At 38.4% G+C, this 17,291-nt stretch overlaps 1 protein-coding gene across 1 annotated transcript in view; it reads right to left on the bottom strand.

Moving 5' to 3' along the window:
- The window catches only part of CSMD1 (CUB and Sushi multiple domains 1), a 1,039,667-nt gene that overhangs the window by 189,639 nt on the left and 832,737 nt on the right, over window positions 1–17,291 (bottom strand). The window contains exon 36 of the mRNA XM_087856321.1: window positions 2,742–2,860. Within this exon, the coding sequence (XP_087712447.1) occupies window positions 2,742–2,860 (119 nt within the window). The remainder of the gene's footprint in view (window positions 1–2,741; window positions 2,861–17,291) is intronic.

Raw genomic sequence — 17,291 nt, 5'->3', positions numbered from 1 at the left:
TTTTTTCCCCCATGTGACTCGGGGCCTGGTCTGCAGTGGGTTCTGATCTTGTGAGTTTCCATTTGCCACAACTGGCGCAGAGGCACCTGAACACAAATCTGTAATTCATGTTAAATAATCCCAGCCAACTGGGGACTCATCAAACGAGAATTTGCACTAATGCAGTTATCAACGACAAACCGATTCCCTAAGCTCGGAAACATTTCATACGCGATTCATCTGCCACAAAACTCATTTTCTCATACTTTCTGATATCTTAAAAAGTCATTACGGCAAAAGGAAACTGTATTTATTCCTAAAGAAGACCTTCTGTGCAGGACGTTGCCTGCTAAAGTTCATGCTCTATTTTCTGATCATTAAATTATCTTTAATAAATTTCTTCCTACGTTATGGAAAACACAAAGGGTAAAGGTCTTTAAAGACATTTATCAATGACTACCAATAAAATAGTCATTTATTACCAATCTAGGTCATATCCTGTTACTTATTTTGGCACAAACATTTTATATCAGTGATTCCAGCTGAAATGTGTATCATGAATCCAAAACAAGACAGGACTCCATGAAAAGAATTTTCTGTTTCCAGCTTTTCATCTTGGAAAGGGACACTGAAACAAGGCTGGAGAAGATGGAAATCCTAAAGCAGACAAAGGTCCAGGATTCCCTCTGTGTGTCTCAGGATAGCACCTCTGTACGGCGTCCAGGCAGCGCCCTAGGCAGACAGGTTCATGCAGATCTGTGTGTGAACCCTATCGGAAACCATGCTGTTCATAAATGACATGTAATTCACGCATGCTGGGATTATATTCACGTGTTAGCAAATGTGTTGTCAATTGTTAGCAACTTACAAAAAAAGTAGGGATCCTTTTTCTCTGCTGTGAATGACAAATACAGCAGCCTGTGAAGTCAAAGCTTGGCCCAGTCCCTAAAGAAGAGCCAATAGCTTTGTTTGCATTTGAAAACCCAGAACTAGTGAGCAGCCTGGCAGGGCTCTGCAGGTGTGTGTCCACAGGCCCTTTCCTGCCTGCAGTTTGTTAAACAAACCATTATAATAAGAAAGGTCCTTCCAGAATCCTCCCTCCCTTTTCTTCTCCAAGGGCTGCAAAGGTGTCCTTCCTAAAAGGGTTCTCACAGTACCTGCAAAGTGACTTCAGGAAGGAGCAGAAAGAAGATGAATGTCCCTGAGCAAACAAGTATTCAGCTGTGGGAATTCGTATTCACTTATATGCAAGGCAAAAAAAGGACATATTAATGGCCTATCAGGCTATTCTGTGGTGTCCCGCTCCATGAAACTGTGGCACGTGACACAGAATTCTTACACGGTTACGTTTTGTCTTGAAGAATCCGTTAAAATAGCCTTTGCGTGCTTGTTTAAAAACTTGCTTCGATGCAGAATGTGTATGCAAGCTCCCTCAGTAACTCTTGTTGTTTTTGCAAGGGAGGCTCTGCCCACGCTTTCAAGAGTCACAGCAATTACCCCAGTGCCCTCCAGCATCTGTAGCTTGGGGCTGTAACGAAGGGGACTTTCCACACGGATGTTAGTTTATAGTAATGGTGATGATGCTTCCTTTGCTGAGGCGTGGTAGGCAGCTCACAGGCACATCCTCTAAACTTAAAACAGGCGAATTCCCACGCGCAGCACACATGCTCGCCTGCGATGCTTTCCCAGCTTTTCTGCTCCCTGGGCTCCCCCACCATCTCCCTCCACCGCCTCCTAGTCCCCACATCATGGGGTCGCCCAGGACTGACGCAGGTTGTGTGTGACACTCATAGGGGGTACTCCGTCAGGGCTTGGGGGTTGCTAGCTGTGGCCTTGACTTATCTCTGCTCTGCAAAGCGTCTCTGGCAACCCGCGACAGATTCCCTACTCTATGCGGTGCCGTCCTTTCCCTGCTGTACCTTTGCGACTCTTTCCTGATGCTTCCTCAAGCTCATTTGTTTAAGTCACGTAAAGAATAGAACTAATATATTTTTCCTTAAAATATGATCAGCTTCAATGTGCTCATAAGCAGACAGCCAAAAGCACTCCATTACCCAAAATAACCGAAAAGGAGACACGTAATTAGGCTTAACTTTTTCTACTTGACTTTGTAATATGCATGCTTAGATTATTAATATTCACAGTTGGCAGGAGAATTATGCTAAGTGACAGAGAGAAACGATTTTGTGGGTAAGCTTATCTATGATTAGACCAGAAAAAAATTAACAGCAAAATAACGAATGTTGGTACACACTAGGTTATAAAAGTTAAGTGAAACTATTATATAAAATTATAAAAAATGATGAAGACTCCTCCATATTTCTTGGAGATCACTGGAACCTATTATTTGAGCACTGCAGTACCCAGCACAGAATAAGTACAGAATGATGATTTGCCCAACTGACCATGAGAACAGTGTGCAAAGGGGTTGTCGGGGTGACACTTTGAAAGAGACTTGTGTCAATACTTTGTCCCTTAGAATTTTATCTGCATACTTATTGGGAGAACATACATTTGAAATAAAATAATTACAAGAACAAGATGCTCAACTTGGAAAGAGTGCTTCGTCATTAGAAGCTATTTCCACATTGTAATTAACATCACCAGCATGCATGGCTTAATGGAACTACCATGGTCTACAAACAGAGAGAGAGACACTGAATTAGCTCATCGGGTGCAAATCTCAGGCACTGGCTTCATGGAGCTGGCCAAGGATTCCTATGTTTAACCCTTCTTATCCCCGAAACTCGAAAGGAGGATACCTGCAAGGTGTACCCAGGTTCACACTGAAAGGAGAGGACATCGTTCACCATATACCGATCTCCTATTTTGATGCCGTTGCTGGGAAGGGCTGGTTCTTGGCATGCAGCGAGACCCACAGCTGCAGAAATGCAGAGACAAATGCTTAGGAAGTATGTAATAACAAACAATATTTTTATTTTTTGAATAACAAAATAGCTTTTTTCCACTATTGCTCTCCTCCTGACGAAATGAACGAAAACCTTAATTATTTCTCTTGTTACAATTCTATCAAGATGACTTCAGGGAACTTTAAATCAGTTTTTAGCTACTTCTTAAATACATTTCATATTTAGCATGCAGCGAATCAAAATTTTCCTTAAATAATAAAATTTGCTACTTCCACGTTTACTATTACACACTCCAATTCCACCACATACACATTTTAAAAGGTCCTTTAAAATTATGTTTCTTACTATATGCAAAACCCATGACAATGCTCTCTTGATTGTTTTTCAAGCATAGTTGGCCATCTTTATGAAAAATTTCAAGTGTGAATCTGGGAATTCTATCCTTCCAGAAAAACATAATATGAGAACAAATATTTTGTATTCTCTCTCTCATTTAAAGACAACAAAATTCTCACGAACAGTGTGTTCTCAGATAAACAGGACCAATATTTACAGATCCTAAGACCATAATCAGACACTTTTCTAGATAGAATTGCCGTCAAATAGGGCACTAACAATTTTTTTAATGCATCTCAGAATACTGGCATTCAGCGTAAAATACAGAAAAATAAATTTTAAGTATTTAGTGCTGATACCTCTCTATAAACCCCACAGTACAGATAGACAAAATATGCAGCTCTGGTATTTTATAGAATAAAGAAATGCATCTGAAAGGGTGTTAAGACTTGGGGATTGCAAATAATCCTTTTCATCAGTGTGGTAGGTCTCCTCTCATCCCAGGTTACACAGGACTGAGGGGTGTTCCAGGGTGCTGGATGGGGAAGAATGTTAGTTAGAGAAGCCTAGCTTAAAATTCTTCATGTGACCTTGGACTTACACTCCGGTTCTTGGTCACCACAGTAACAGGAATGAATCGGTCAGCTTCGTTAACTGATCGGGACTGGGGGCTCTGAGTAATATGTCAGGAATGGGGAAGGTGGGTTATCTTTAATCAATCCAGAGGCAAAAACTGGGGGGACATGGAAGAACAGGTCTATGCAGGGCAGCCAGCTGCACAGCTGTGGGTCCCAGTGCGGGACGAGGATGGGTGCTGTTCGCCCTGCACACGGGACCGTGTCCACGTGTGTGGGCATTGGGTCCAGCACACCTCCTCTGCACATGTGCACAGCCCCTCGTCCCACCAGACTTCACTTAGAAAACACACAAAGATAAAATGACCAAGAATTCCAAGATGGGCTATAGCCCGCACAGTTTGCTTCTGAAAGCAGCTGTCAGTGTAACTCCATGTGTTGCTTTCCCCCGCCCCCCCCCATGCGCCCCCCCCCCATGCTTAGCAGGCTGCACAGGCAGTTCTTGGGGAAACCAGACATGCTGATGACCGTCTATCATTATACTAGATGCACGAGAGGCTCTCAGCCTCCCAAAGAGCTAATAACCCCAACTCCTTGCATCTGATATTAAAGAAAGGACCAAGTGAAGCCAAATTAACAGGCCAAGTTTTCCAGGTACAGGGATGTACATCATAAGCCCATCTCCGTGCCACTAAGTGAATGGCCCGTTGGCCTGCACTGAATTGCTCCATTTCCTTCTTTTCCAAGCACGGCATGTGAGCCTGACAAAGACCCACAAGTTTAGCCCTAACTCAGAACTGCTAAATCAGAATAGTCCTGTTAACACCATCCTCATGATTCTTATGCATTAAAGTTTGAGAATCACTAGTTTGACTCACTTCCCCCCCAAACCTGAGATGAAGCAAAGAGAGAAAAATATCTTTATGTTTTCATCAATGCTGCGATTGTGGATTTGAGAACACCATGCCACAGAATTTACATCAAAATGGACACCAGCGGTACATAAACTAGCTGGATACTTTCAAGCCTTGGAACACATTGATTTTACCCGGGATGAGCAGGTATGAAGTGTATCATAGATTTTTTCTATTGGAATTGTTTCTTCCCTAAATGGCTATATATTAAAAAGTATAAAACACCATATGCATTAAGTGGCAATGTTTTTTTTTTTAAATTTCCAGCACAAAATTTCAAGATAATTGGGGCTTTATATTTGTATACGATAAAATTGCTAAATATGGAAAAAATACAATCGCTTAGGCCTTTATCTTGTTTTGTGGTATAAGTCTAACTTATCTCTTTCTTAGCTCTAGAATATATATTGCATTTAAATTTTACCCCTTCTCCTATCACGTCGTAGCAAGATCACCGACCACCTATCACTAATTTTGTTTTTTCATTTGACTTTGGAAAAAAATACTTAAAATGCCCTTCTTATAAATTTAATTATAACCTGAAATACTAAAAAGCTAATTTATGGTGATATCATATCATCATTTTCATATACTTCAAATGCACACAGAGACCAGAGAATAGCAAAAACCTAAAAATGTTCAAAATAAACCGATAATATATTTTGAAATTTAAAAAATGCAACAAGTAATTGTAAATTAAATTCTAGTTATGAAATACCCATCCCTTTACATAGAAGATACAACAGGCTTTTACCCACTGTGTTTATTTATTACATGGTGATTGGTATGCATGTATTATATGTTAATTTATTTTCATTTTGTCTTTCCTTAAATTCTATGTGTAAATCCCATTCATCCTCTGGAAAAAAAATAATAACTTGCATTTATCTGTACCTACAGGAATTGTAATATATTTTCTGAAGAAATTAAAAACATACATAAAGTCATCTTAATCAGTGTTTGATCTGATGACTCAGGAAGCAGTTATGTGCAGACCCAGACACTTGAACTGTAGACAGAAACATCCTCCCCTCGCTTCTCAGTGTCACTAGGTATCTAAGGTAGGGTAGGAGCTACCAACACTAAGATATTTGGTGTCTCTAGGGACATTTCCTAGTAATAGCAACTACCTCTATTTACATAGAGATAAGTAACTAAGTGATTGATATGATCATCCACAAATATTTATTGAACTACCCTGGACCAGAGCCCAAGTATGTTCAGTGCATCCCGTTTCTTTCCTAACCAGGCAATACTACCGGCAACACTGAGTCAAGTTGCAGTGAAAACAGTGGATGTATGTCACGAGTGGAAGAGTTCTATTTTGGGGTTTAGAAAATCATGACTCTAGCAGAGGGGAGAGTTAAAGGTGTGGCAGATTCAGGTCCAAAAACCAGCTGGGTTTGAAGTGCATCCCGAAACAGAAGGTTCAAGCACAGCCGGACAGCGCCGTGTCCTGTGATCTACAGGAGCTGGGTAAAACCCTTTAGAGGGAGAGCAACCATGTGCATTATGGACCCAAACCGGAAAACTGGGAAGGAGATGGGGCAGCCCCGATAATGCTGGTAACAATGTAAGGCAAGAAGTTGTACCTTAGAAGACAGAACGATGAACTTTCTCTCCGCTACGGGACAGAAGGAGGTATACCGAACAATTTTTGGTACAGAGAAAGGGTAGACTACTTGCTTTTAATCATTGTACCAAAGTGCGAAATAAAGAAGATAGGAAAAGAAGTAGGCAGGGAAATAAATATGAGCAGGAAGGAAGGTCCATTCAAGGCCATATATGCACCCATCACTCTTTAAATCACCCAAAAAGAGAAGAGTTTGAGAAGGATGTTGTTGGAGCAAAACTGATTTTTAATGTTAAATCAGGGGTGGTGGTATCACATATGTGACAGGTCAAGTCATAAAGCCAGTCAACTAAAAGATATTGATTCAGACACAAAATGAGACATGTCTGAAGACATATCCAAATAAAAGAACTTCTCTAAAATGAAGTTGTGACACAAAAGTATCAGGCAGGAAAATTCAAAATTGATTTTTCAAAAAGAGAGACATCTGGTAGAGTATACTGTCATAAGCAAAAGTTTTCATAGAAAAGATTTCTCATTTTTTTTCAAAGTACAGCATATTCACATTCTGTACTATGAATGACAACATAGCAAATGCTATAAAGCTAGGTTTCTTTAAAAGGTGGTTCATAAGCCACCTGATTCTGAACTATGAGGTGTCCCGACTAAATGTGACAATGAGAGGGTAACAGTTGAGTGTTCTGAAGACTTAGATCTATTGCTAGAAACAAGCAATGATAAAGGGAGAATTCTTGCATGTAGCACCACATTGCACAGGTAAAAATTTGGACATTTGGAAACGTGTGGATTTTTTAAGTTGGGGTTAGATTTAGAAGGTAGCTCAAGAAGTCTTTATTTCCCCATGTGTCTAGCCTGAGAAGGCAAGGTATATAAAAGCCATTCAAAAGACAAGTGTCCTAATTTGACCAAATGCACAGCTTAAAGGCTTTGCCTGCCACTGACCATCAAATGTGGAAGTTGTGAACCAGAATACAACAAGTAGCCTCATCGGGTCTCTGGAAGGTACTGTAGTCATTATTCTAAATTCATTAGATAAAATTCAGGGACTGGTTTGCTTAAATCTTGAAAAAGAAAATAATTTTGAAATCCATGATAGGGGCGCCTGGGTGGCACAGCGGTTAAGCGTCTGCCTTCTGCTCAGGGCGTGATCCCAGCGTTCTGGGATCGAGCCCCACATCAGGCTCCTCCGCTATGAGCCTGCTTCTTCCTCTCCCACTCCCCTGCTTGTGTTCCCTCTCTCACTGGCTGTCTCTATCCTGTAGAATACATAAATAAAATCTTAAAAAAAAAATCCATGATAAACATGCAATGTTTGTCTGGGGCTGGGAGCAGGAAAACTGAGCCTCTGTAGATACAGTTGAGACAACTTCGATCATTTTTTGTCAACTTAGCATTGTCCTCATTTTGACTGGTGTAATGTGTGATGTTCAAAGATCACAACTTAGAAAAAAATGGACGTCATTCTAGCTGCACGGCTCAAAACAATAATAAAGATAAAAACCATCGAGAGAGGAAAGCAGAGCTGAATGGAGAGATCACTAGAGCTGGATTAGCTCTCAAGGGCAAAGAGGTCAAAGAGCATTTGCAGATATATGAACTTTGTTAAAAATGTGGGTAGGTCATCATAAGCACTATAGGGATACATAGACTATTCCTTAATTTTGAAAAGAAACTAAATTAATAATAACCAGCCCCTCACACAAAACTAGTAGATAAAAATCCTTCTTTGCGTGCAAATAGGTATGGCTTACCCTAAAACAGAAGTGTTACTGATAGTCTCTGTAAACCCATAAATCAAAACTTGCATTAAAGGTCAGACACTGTATTGGAAAATAGGCAAATAAAGACATCACAGTTTCACTTAGGGAGATGCCATGCGAGGTTGTCCATCCATGAAATAAATATCAAATGTCATGATCACATGGGCAGAAACATAACAGGTGTCACCCTGTACACTCAGACTTCTATATTACATTGTTTTATGAGTCAATACATCTCCATGACAACAGAATGTGTATAGAGAAAACTCCATAATTAATAAGACAATATCTGAAGTAAAGAAAAGAAACTGCTTTTTAAATCATTGTCTAGGGACGCCTGGGTGACTCAGTCCGTTAAGTGTCTGCCTTCAGCTCAGGTCATGATCTCAGGGTCCTGGGATCCAGCCCTGCATCTAGTTCCTTGCTCAGCAGGGACCCTGCGTCTCCCTCTGCCTGCCGCTCCCCCTGCTTGTGCTCTCTCTCTGATAATAAATAAATAAAATATAAATCATTGTCTAAGAATTTAGCATGTATGTGGAGCTAAAAATATTTTCTCTTATCTATAAACTGTGGGCATGATAAGTCCACATAATAAATGCTTTATTTCTTTTTCCCATTTAGTAGATCATAAGGAATCTTCAAAACAAAAAGGATTGTGTGTCCAGTGTCAAGAGATGTCATAGCATAAATTTTGGGGAAATAGAATATTGTATCTCTCTGGGAGATTTAGAAGTATTGTAGCATATTAAAGGCATGGAGAAATCCTGCAGAGATGAATCCTCTTCAACTTTGTTTGAAGGATTTCCAAAATGTATTACGGGACCATTTTGGTCTGCATACTACCCATGAACAACATAGGACAGGAGGGTCCTGCAAAACACTTTGAGAAGCTCTGATCTTGTCCAATGTCCTCATTCACGGGCAGATGGAAAGTAATTGCTCTAAGCTCACAAGACCAGGAAATGGCACAGCCAGGCTACCCACTCTGCCATAATTAATTCCCCATTAATAAAGAACAAATGCTATGAAATAGATTGCACTTTACCTATGTCTCCAGTAAATAACAACGAACAGATTAACTGTGCCTAGTGACGTACTGCTGAACATCCTCTCACTTGTAGTGAGAAGAGAAACATCCTGTCTTATATAGGATCTTCAGTAATGTGTGTATCGCTGAATTTTTATGCTTTTCTTCATGATGAAATTGATCACTTAAGCTATAACTATGCCAGGCTTCTTTGCCATAGGGATATTTATTACAAATTAGAGAAATTTTTTTTTCTGCTTAAAAATGTACTAGACACAGGTATAGCTCAGAAAACTCAGAACATTAAATGTAGTTGAAATTTTTAAATGTCAAATCTTACACTTGAACTTAACCTCAATTACACAAAAATAATCTAATGGTATGTGCATTTATTATCATTTCCAGGGTTTCTGAATAAAAGGTCAATCATGTATTTAAAATGATAACAATGACAATAATTTCTTAAAGTATCTTAGATTGTTTAATTTATATATCAGATAGACTAATGGTAATACTTATCAAATAAAATATAGACATTTAATACATGTGCCCATATGTACACACAGGCATACTTAACACATGCTATTATGTGCATATGTTTTTGCTTTTTGTTAAAATATGCAAATATAAAACATTCAAATTTAATTGAAATGCTTAATATTCAATAGGCCAGATCACCACATTAACTGACTGTATCAAAGAATTTTGTTGAAAAATGTATTTTTAGTAAAATACATTGATAATTTTAATATGTTTTTCTTGGTGTGATGTTTTATAACATGATTTAGCAAACAACATCCCTTGAGCCAAATCTGATCATGTTTGTTTCTTTCTGTGCTTACTCCTTTCATTAGTCTGCAAGCTGAATATATTTTCTCTGGTCCTTTACAAAAAGATATTGCTGACCCATATTTAATAGTATTCTATCATATCTTTAAGGTGTAATATTAAATACTTTCATATAGATATTCGATCATTGTTAAACATGCATTTGTGGTATTTATTATTATAGAGACTTGAGGAAACATTACAGACTAATATGAACATCCTTACATAATAAAATATCTGTAGTGCCAGAAGTCTATGCAAATAAACCATATTATATTCATAATAAGACAAATGTGAAATAATTTAATATGCTGGATTTTACTTAAAATTTGATTAGCATGGTTTCAAAAACTCAACTCTAACCATACCTTTAAAAACAAAACAAAAAAACTGCAACCATGCACAAACATTCAGGCCAAACATACTATTTGTTAGCAGACTAAGAAATTGCTAGCATGATAATAAAGTAAAGGAATATATTTAAAAAAAATTCTCTGCTCTTTGAATGATGTGAATTAATTTAACTAATCCTTCAACTGTTTAACTCTTATTAAAAAAAAATACATCAAGTCCAGGAGTAATGTCACAAGATGGCAAAATAGAAAGCCCTAGACCATCCTTCCCTGATGGAGATACCAGCTTAACAACAATACAGACAAATTGCCCTTGGAAGAAATATAGAAACCAATTAAAAGGTTCCTGAACCTCAGAGAAGCAAAAGCCAACTGCACTGAAGTTGGTTGGAAAATTCATGGCCAAAGATCCTCTCCATGACACAGTAGGCACTACTGGAAAGAAAGTGCCAACTCCTGAGTTCTCTCTGCGAAGGGAAAGAGAACCGTGGAACATATATCCAATATTCTGACTTTTAAGAGAGCTGCCCAAGGGACTGGTCTCTTTCTTGCTTGACTCTAAGGGCTGTTAGGAATGGATGCAAGGTTGGTGTCTCAGAACAAAGGCAATAAATGTGGTCTGGTCCACACTGGAATCTGCAGAACTGCAGATAGGAGCAAGGGGGAGCTCAACTACCAAGAGGCCACAACAGCAGACAGGTCTAAGGGGAAGCTCCTTGTTAGCAACCAGGAAACCTCTCCCAATGCATGCCAATCCAGAGAGGACACACCGTCAGAAAAGGCTTGAGCATTTTCCAGAAACTCTAATTGGGTCAACTGGTGAAAGTCCTCCCCTCTATAAAACCAGATTGCAGATACTGGGGGAGGTGGCTGATGCTTAAAATGCCAACGTTGCAACAGAAGGTAAAACAGCATACAAAGAAATAGGGAAACATGGCCCAATGAAAGGTCCAATTAAATCATTTCCCTAAAGAAATGGAAATATGAATGAATTACCAAAGAATTCACAATAACCGTCATTAGACTGCTCAATGAATTATAATAGAATATAGATAAACCACTCAACTCAATAAATATAAGGATACATGAACAAAATAAAAATATCAACAAAGAAACCCTGAAGAAGGACCAAACAGAAATTTTGAACTAAAGAATGCAATAACTGAATTGACAAATCCATTAAAGAAGACTAACGTTAGACTTAATCAAGCAGAAGAAAGAAACAGCAATCTTGAAGAAGATCGGTCATTTGAAATTATCAAGTCAGAGGAGAATAAAAGGTAGAGAAATGGGGGCGCCTGGGTGGCACAGTGGTTAGGCGTCTGCCTTCGGCTCAGGGCGTGATCCCGGTGTTCTGAGATCGAGCGCCACATCAGGCTCCTCCGCTGGGAGCCTGTTTCTTCCTCTCCCACTCCCCCTGCTTGTGTTCCCTCTCTCGCTGGCTGTCTCTCTCTGTCAAATAAATAAATAAAATCTTAAAAAAAAAAAAAGGCAGAGAAATGAATAAAGCTTAAGGGAATTACAGAAGACCACCCAGCAGAACAATGTGTGCATTATGGGTATTCCGGAAGGAAGAAAAAAAGAGAAAAGAAGGCAGAGGGTCTACTTGAAGAAATAATGGCTGAAAACTGCCCAAATCTGAGGGAAGAAATGGACATACCAATTAAGAACAAAGCGGTCCAACGAGGATAAATCTAAAGAAACCTACATTGAGATACATCATAATCAAACTATCACAGACAAAAATGCAAAAAGACAACATCTTTTTTTTTTTTTTTTTTTGCTCTTGAAAATAGCAAGAGAAAAGAAAACTGTAATGTTCAAGGAACGTCAGACTGCCAGTGGATTTCTCATCAGAAATCTTGTAGGCTAAATGGGGTCAGATGTATATTTAAAATGCTGGAAGATAAAAAACAAACAACCAAAAAACAAACGAACAAACAAAATTTCAGACTGACAAAAAAGAATACTATATCCAGCAACACTGCTCTTCAGAGATGGAGAAATCAAGACATTTCCAGATAAACAAAAACCGAGGGAAAGCATCACCACTAGACCTTTCCCAAACGAAATACAAAAGGGAGTCTTTCAAATTGAATGAAATGATAGTAGATAGCAACAGAAAGCCATGCAAAATTTTAAAGCTCTCTGGTAAAAGTAAATATGTAAAGATATAGAATCCTGTAGTATTGTAATATAGGCGTATAAATCACTTTTAAATATGTTATAAAATTTTAAAAGTAAAAGCAAAGAAAGTAATTATAAATTTATGTTAATGGATATGGAATATAAAAGGGTAATCTGGATCTTCAATAAAGAAGGGGAGAACAGATAGAAAAGAATAGAATTCTTATATGTGATAGAAGTTAGTGTCAGTTTAAAATACATTCTTATAACTTTAAGAAGTTTTGTGTAATTTCAATGGTATCCTCAAAGAAAGTATCTATATAATATACACAAAGTGAAATGAGAAAGAAATTATAACATATCATTACAAAAATATCAACAGAACACAAAAGTCAGCAAGAAAGGAAAAGAGGAACACAAAAGCTCTAAGACATTCAGAAAATAAATCAATAAAATGGCAATAGTAAGCCCTTCCTCATCAATAATTACTTTAAATATAAATGAATTAAATATAACAATTAAAAAACATGTTTGGAAGAATGGATAAAAAATAAATAAGACCCAATTGCATGGTGTCTACAAGACACTCACTTTAGATCTCAGGACATGCACAGGGTAAAAGTGAAAGGATGAGAAGGTGTCCCATAAAAACGGGAAACTAAAGAGATGAAAGTGGCCACACTTAAAAGAGACAAAAGAGATTCTGAGATAAAAATTGTCACAAGAGACAAAGATGAACATTATATAATGAGAAAGGATCAATTCACCAGGAAGATATCATAATTATGTGTGTGTGTGTATGTGTGTGTGTGTAGCATTAAGATTCCCAAATATTTGAAGCAAACATTGACAGAATTGAAGGGAGAAATAGACACAGCACAATAATATTGAGAGCCTTCGATACCCCATTTTAACTTATGAATAGAACCACCACGCAGATGATCAATAAGGAAGGAGAAGACTTTAACGACACTAAAGACCGAGTGGGCTGGACAGATATTTACACAATATTCCACCCAGAAAATCAGAATACACATTCTTCTCAAGTGTATAAAGAACATTTTCCAAGGCAGGCCAAATGTTTGGTAGCAAAATAAATCTTTACCAATTTAAAAAGACTGAAATCATACAAAGTATCTTCTCTGACCATAATGCAATGAAACTAGAAATCAATAGCAGAGGAAAAACAGAAAACAAAAACAAAAACACAAATTTGTGGAAATTAAACAAAATCTTAAATTCAATAGGTCAAAAACCAAATAACAACAGAATTTACAAAATGTCTGGATACATGAAAACAAAAAATGTGACATACCAATAACCTCTGGGATGCAGTAAAAGTAGGACTAAGAGGGAAATTTATAGTGGTAAATGCTTACATTAAAAAAGAAGGAAGATCTTGAATAAATAATCTAGCTTTACACCTCAAGGAATTAGAAAAAGAGAGCAAGCTAAGCTATATGATCGAGCAATCTCACTTTTGGGTATATATCCCAAAGAATTCAAAGCAAAAATTCAAAGAAATATTTGCACACTCACTTACAGCGTTATTCACAATATTCAGAAGGTGGAAGCAATCTAAACGTCCACCAACAGAAGAAAGTATGGTATATACATATGAGGGAATATCATTTAGCCTTAAAAAAAAGGGGGGGAAATCCTATCACAGGCTAAAATATGGATGAAACTTGAAGACATTATGCAAAGTGAAATAAGCCAGACAAATAGTGTATGATTCCACTATATCTAAAAGAGTCAAAGTCACAGAAACAAAAAGGAGAAATGGGGTTGCCTAGGGCTGGAGGGAGGGAAGAAGGGGAATTAGTGTTTAATCATACATAGATCTGCTAGGTGACAAAGTCCTAGAGATCTGGTACACAATACTGTGAATATATTTAACACTACTGAACCACAAATTTGAAAATGGTTAAGATTGTCAGTTTAAGGCTATGTGTTTTTTACCACAGTAGAAAAACAAGCAGGAGTGGGGATAAGTATGTCAGGTCTAGACTCAGATACACGACACAGTATGAACAAGACCCCCTAACTTGTAGCTTACCCTCCCACAGCACGGGCTACACTGCATTTCAGTATCCTTGTCTGCATCCCTCTCTTTCTTTGGGAAGACCACCTGACAATGAGTGACTCTATTTCTCCAAGAACCATCAGAGTCTTGCTCAATAGAATTTTTTAACAAACCCATGCATCATGTACATCTGTAGAAAATACAAAACCCTTCATAAATATGTAAAGATAAAAAATTGTTCACACAGAAGAGTGAATTAAATAATTTTCATTTCAAATGGACTGTCAAAAACCAGATATGATCACAGATCTATCCCTTATCTCTTTAAGTTTTTTCTCCCCCCTAATTGGACATTATCATGTAAGAATTAAATCATGTGAAAACAAATAAGTGAGCCAACACAATTTATTGAGTTCTATACAGAGATAAAAGAAAGGAGGTGTGGAGGAAGGGTAATATTTCCCTGGATCCCAAAGTACTAACAGTCTAATTGGGTTTAAAGGCCATAAAGAGGGGCGCCTGGGTGGCACAGCGGTTAAGCGTCTGCCTTCGGCTCAGGGCGAGATCCCGGCGTTATGGGATCGAGCCCCACATCAGGCTCCTCCTCTATGAGCCTGCTTCTTCCTCTCCCACTCCCCCTGCTTGTGTTCCCTCTCTCGCTGGCTGTCTCTATCTCTGTCAAATAAATAAATAAATAAAATCTTAAAAAAAAAAAAAAGATTTCTTTAAAAAAAAATAAAGGCCATAAAGAACCATAATACCAAAAAAAAAAAAATGTGTTGTAATTGAAGCATGTGGATGATCAATGCTGATAAAAATAGAGGTCAGAGAAATGAACCTGGACTGACACAGTGTGGGAAGCTTTGCAGAAGGGAGCAGGCTGAGTGGCTCCTGAAGGACCTGTGGGACTCCGAAAGGCTGAGAGAAGTAGGGGAGAGGTCGTAGGGGAGGAGGAGAGGGGAAACACTCCCAGGAAAATGATAATTTACACACTGTGTTTGGTGGACTGTAACTGACCGAATTAAAAGGCTGGAGGGAAAACAGTGGGTAATAAAAGCAGTTGATGCATTAGTCAGAGATGCCTAGATACGGAAGTTACAAAATGTTGAGTCCCTGAAGGCTTTTTGGCGAGGCATGAATGTTGTGATCCAACACACATTTGAGTAGAAATCTGAGTATGATGGCATTGGGCTGAAAAGGAGCAGAAACAGAAGGACCAGTGGAAAGTTATGGCCACAGTTCGACGTGAAGAATGAGAAGAATGTCAAGATTTACGGAAATACATGTTTTTAAATGGAAAACACACCAGTGACCTACGGAGGAAGGGCTGTAAGGCTTCCTTGTTGATTACATATCTGGTACGAAGTCGTGCGTGACTCCACAGGGGAATGTGATGAAAGCCCGCTGGGAAAGGGAGTTTGTGTTTCATTTTTATTTGTTAAACAGGACATAAAGAATAGACAACTCTGATGAACAGTCCGAGGGAACCTCCTAGTTTGGGGAGTGGGAAACAGCCTGTGTCATTTCCCCCTTCCAAAACTGTTTCCTTTTCTGACACTCAAAACTTTTCTCACTTCAATCGCTTACACGGCTGAAGTCCACTCCCCTGCGTCTAGAGCTTTGATCTAAAATCTGATAGGACCATTCATCACTCATGAATGATTCGCCGGTGGTTGGCTAAGTCACAGAGCCACTAGTCATTACTTATTCAAATTCCAGCATCTTTATTCCTCAGTTACCAGCCGTGGAAAATTTGCCAGACCGGGAATAGAAATAGAGAATTCTTTTAAGTTTTAACATCTGAGGGATGAGTTTGATATTATAACAACATGAGCTTGAAGCTTTAAGTAAGAAGATCCTAAAACCAAAAGAATGATTAAAAAATAGAATACTCATAGTTTTCAAGTGGCCAGAACTTTCCAATAAAGCAATATACGTTTGCAGGTGGGACTCCATTGAAACCTCTGTTCTGTATGGACAAAAACTCTATATTTACTCATTATGTGGGCACAGAAGATCTATAAGTGCCTACATAATGCTAGTTTAACAGCTGATAAATATTTCCCATATAATTTTTCTAGGGTTGGACTCAGAAACCCACTGGGCTCAACCATTTTGCTTTTCCATAACACGCACAGACTCAAACAGGATAGATTCAGTGAAAGTGAGCACACTCCGAAACTACATGGTCTACACAATCACAATGAGGGTTGCATTAAAAAGGAAATCCAGTTCCTTGCCATTCTCAGAAATATGTAGATTCACATGGCAGATATTTCAATCATGTTTTCCCCCCATTTATGTGCAACCCCACATCATAAGAGTCAATGATAAGGAGAAAATTCTTGCTATGAAATAGGAGGTACAGCCTTTGCAACAGACACTCAGAGAAAAAAATCAACAGCACCAACAACTATCCCACGATGCAACAAAGACAACAGAAGAACTAAAAAGACCAAATGGCTTTCATTAGCAAACTTTATTCACTCCGCAACTTTTTAAGTGTTTTAATCATAAAATTAGTAAAAATCAAACAAAACAGTGTGGATATGTAAAAATTAAATTTGAATAAAAAGCCCTCCCACCTCTCTATTGCTCATTCACATGAAAATAACAAGATATATTTTCACAACTCTGAATATGGTGGATGGTGTGATTGACTCTGTGAAGTCAGGACTTCACATCACACCATCTTGGCAAATAACACTCAAATCAGATGCATTTTTCAAGCCCAAACTCTAGGACCTTCTGATTTCCCCTTTATCTTGCTCTCTATGTCCATCCATGATGCCATCTGTTCTACCAACCATCTGCATCTCAAATTTTTGTCTACCCCCGTATCCCCTCCTCCAAGAGCTATGCCCCCACTCCTGGCTGCTGCAAATCTGCTTGCCTGATGCAG

This window comes from Ursus americanus, chromosome 27, assembly GCF_024610735.1.
Source record: "Ursus americanus isolate L20-20 chromosome 27, mUrsAme1.1.p, whole genome shotgun sequence".
Taxonomy (NCBI): Eukaryota; Metazoa; Chordata; class Mammalia; order Carnivora; family Ursidae; genus Ursus; species Ursus americanus.
Note: the sequence above shows the minus strand (reverse complement) of the source record. Positions and strands in the feature narration are given on the sequence as shown.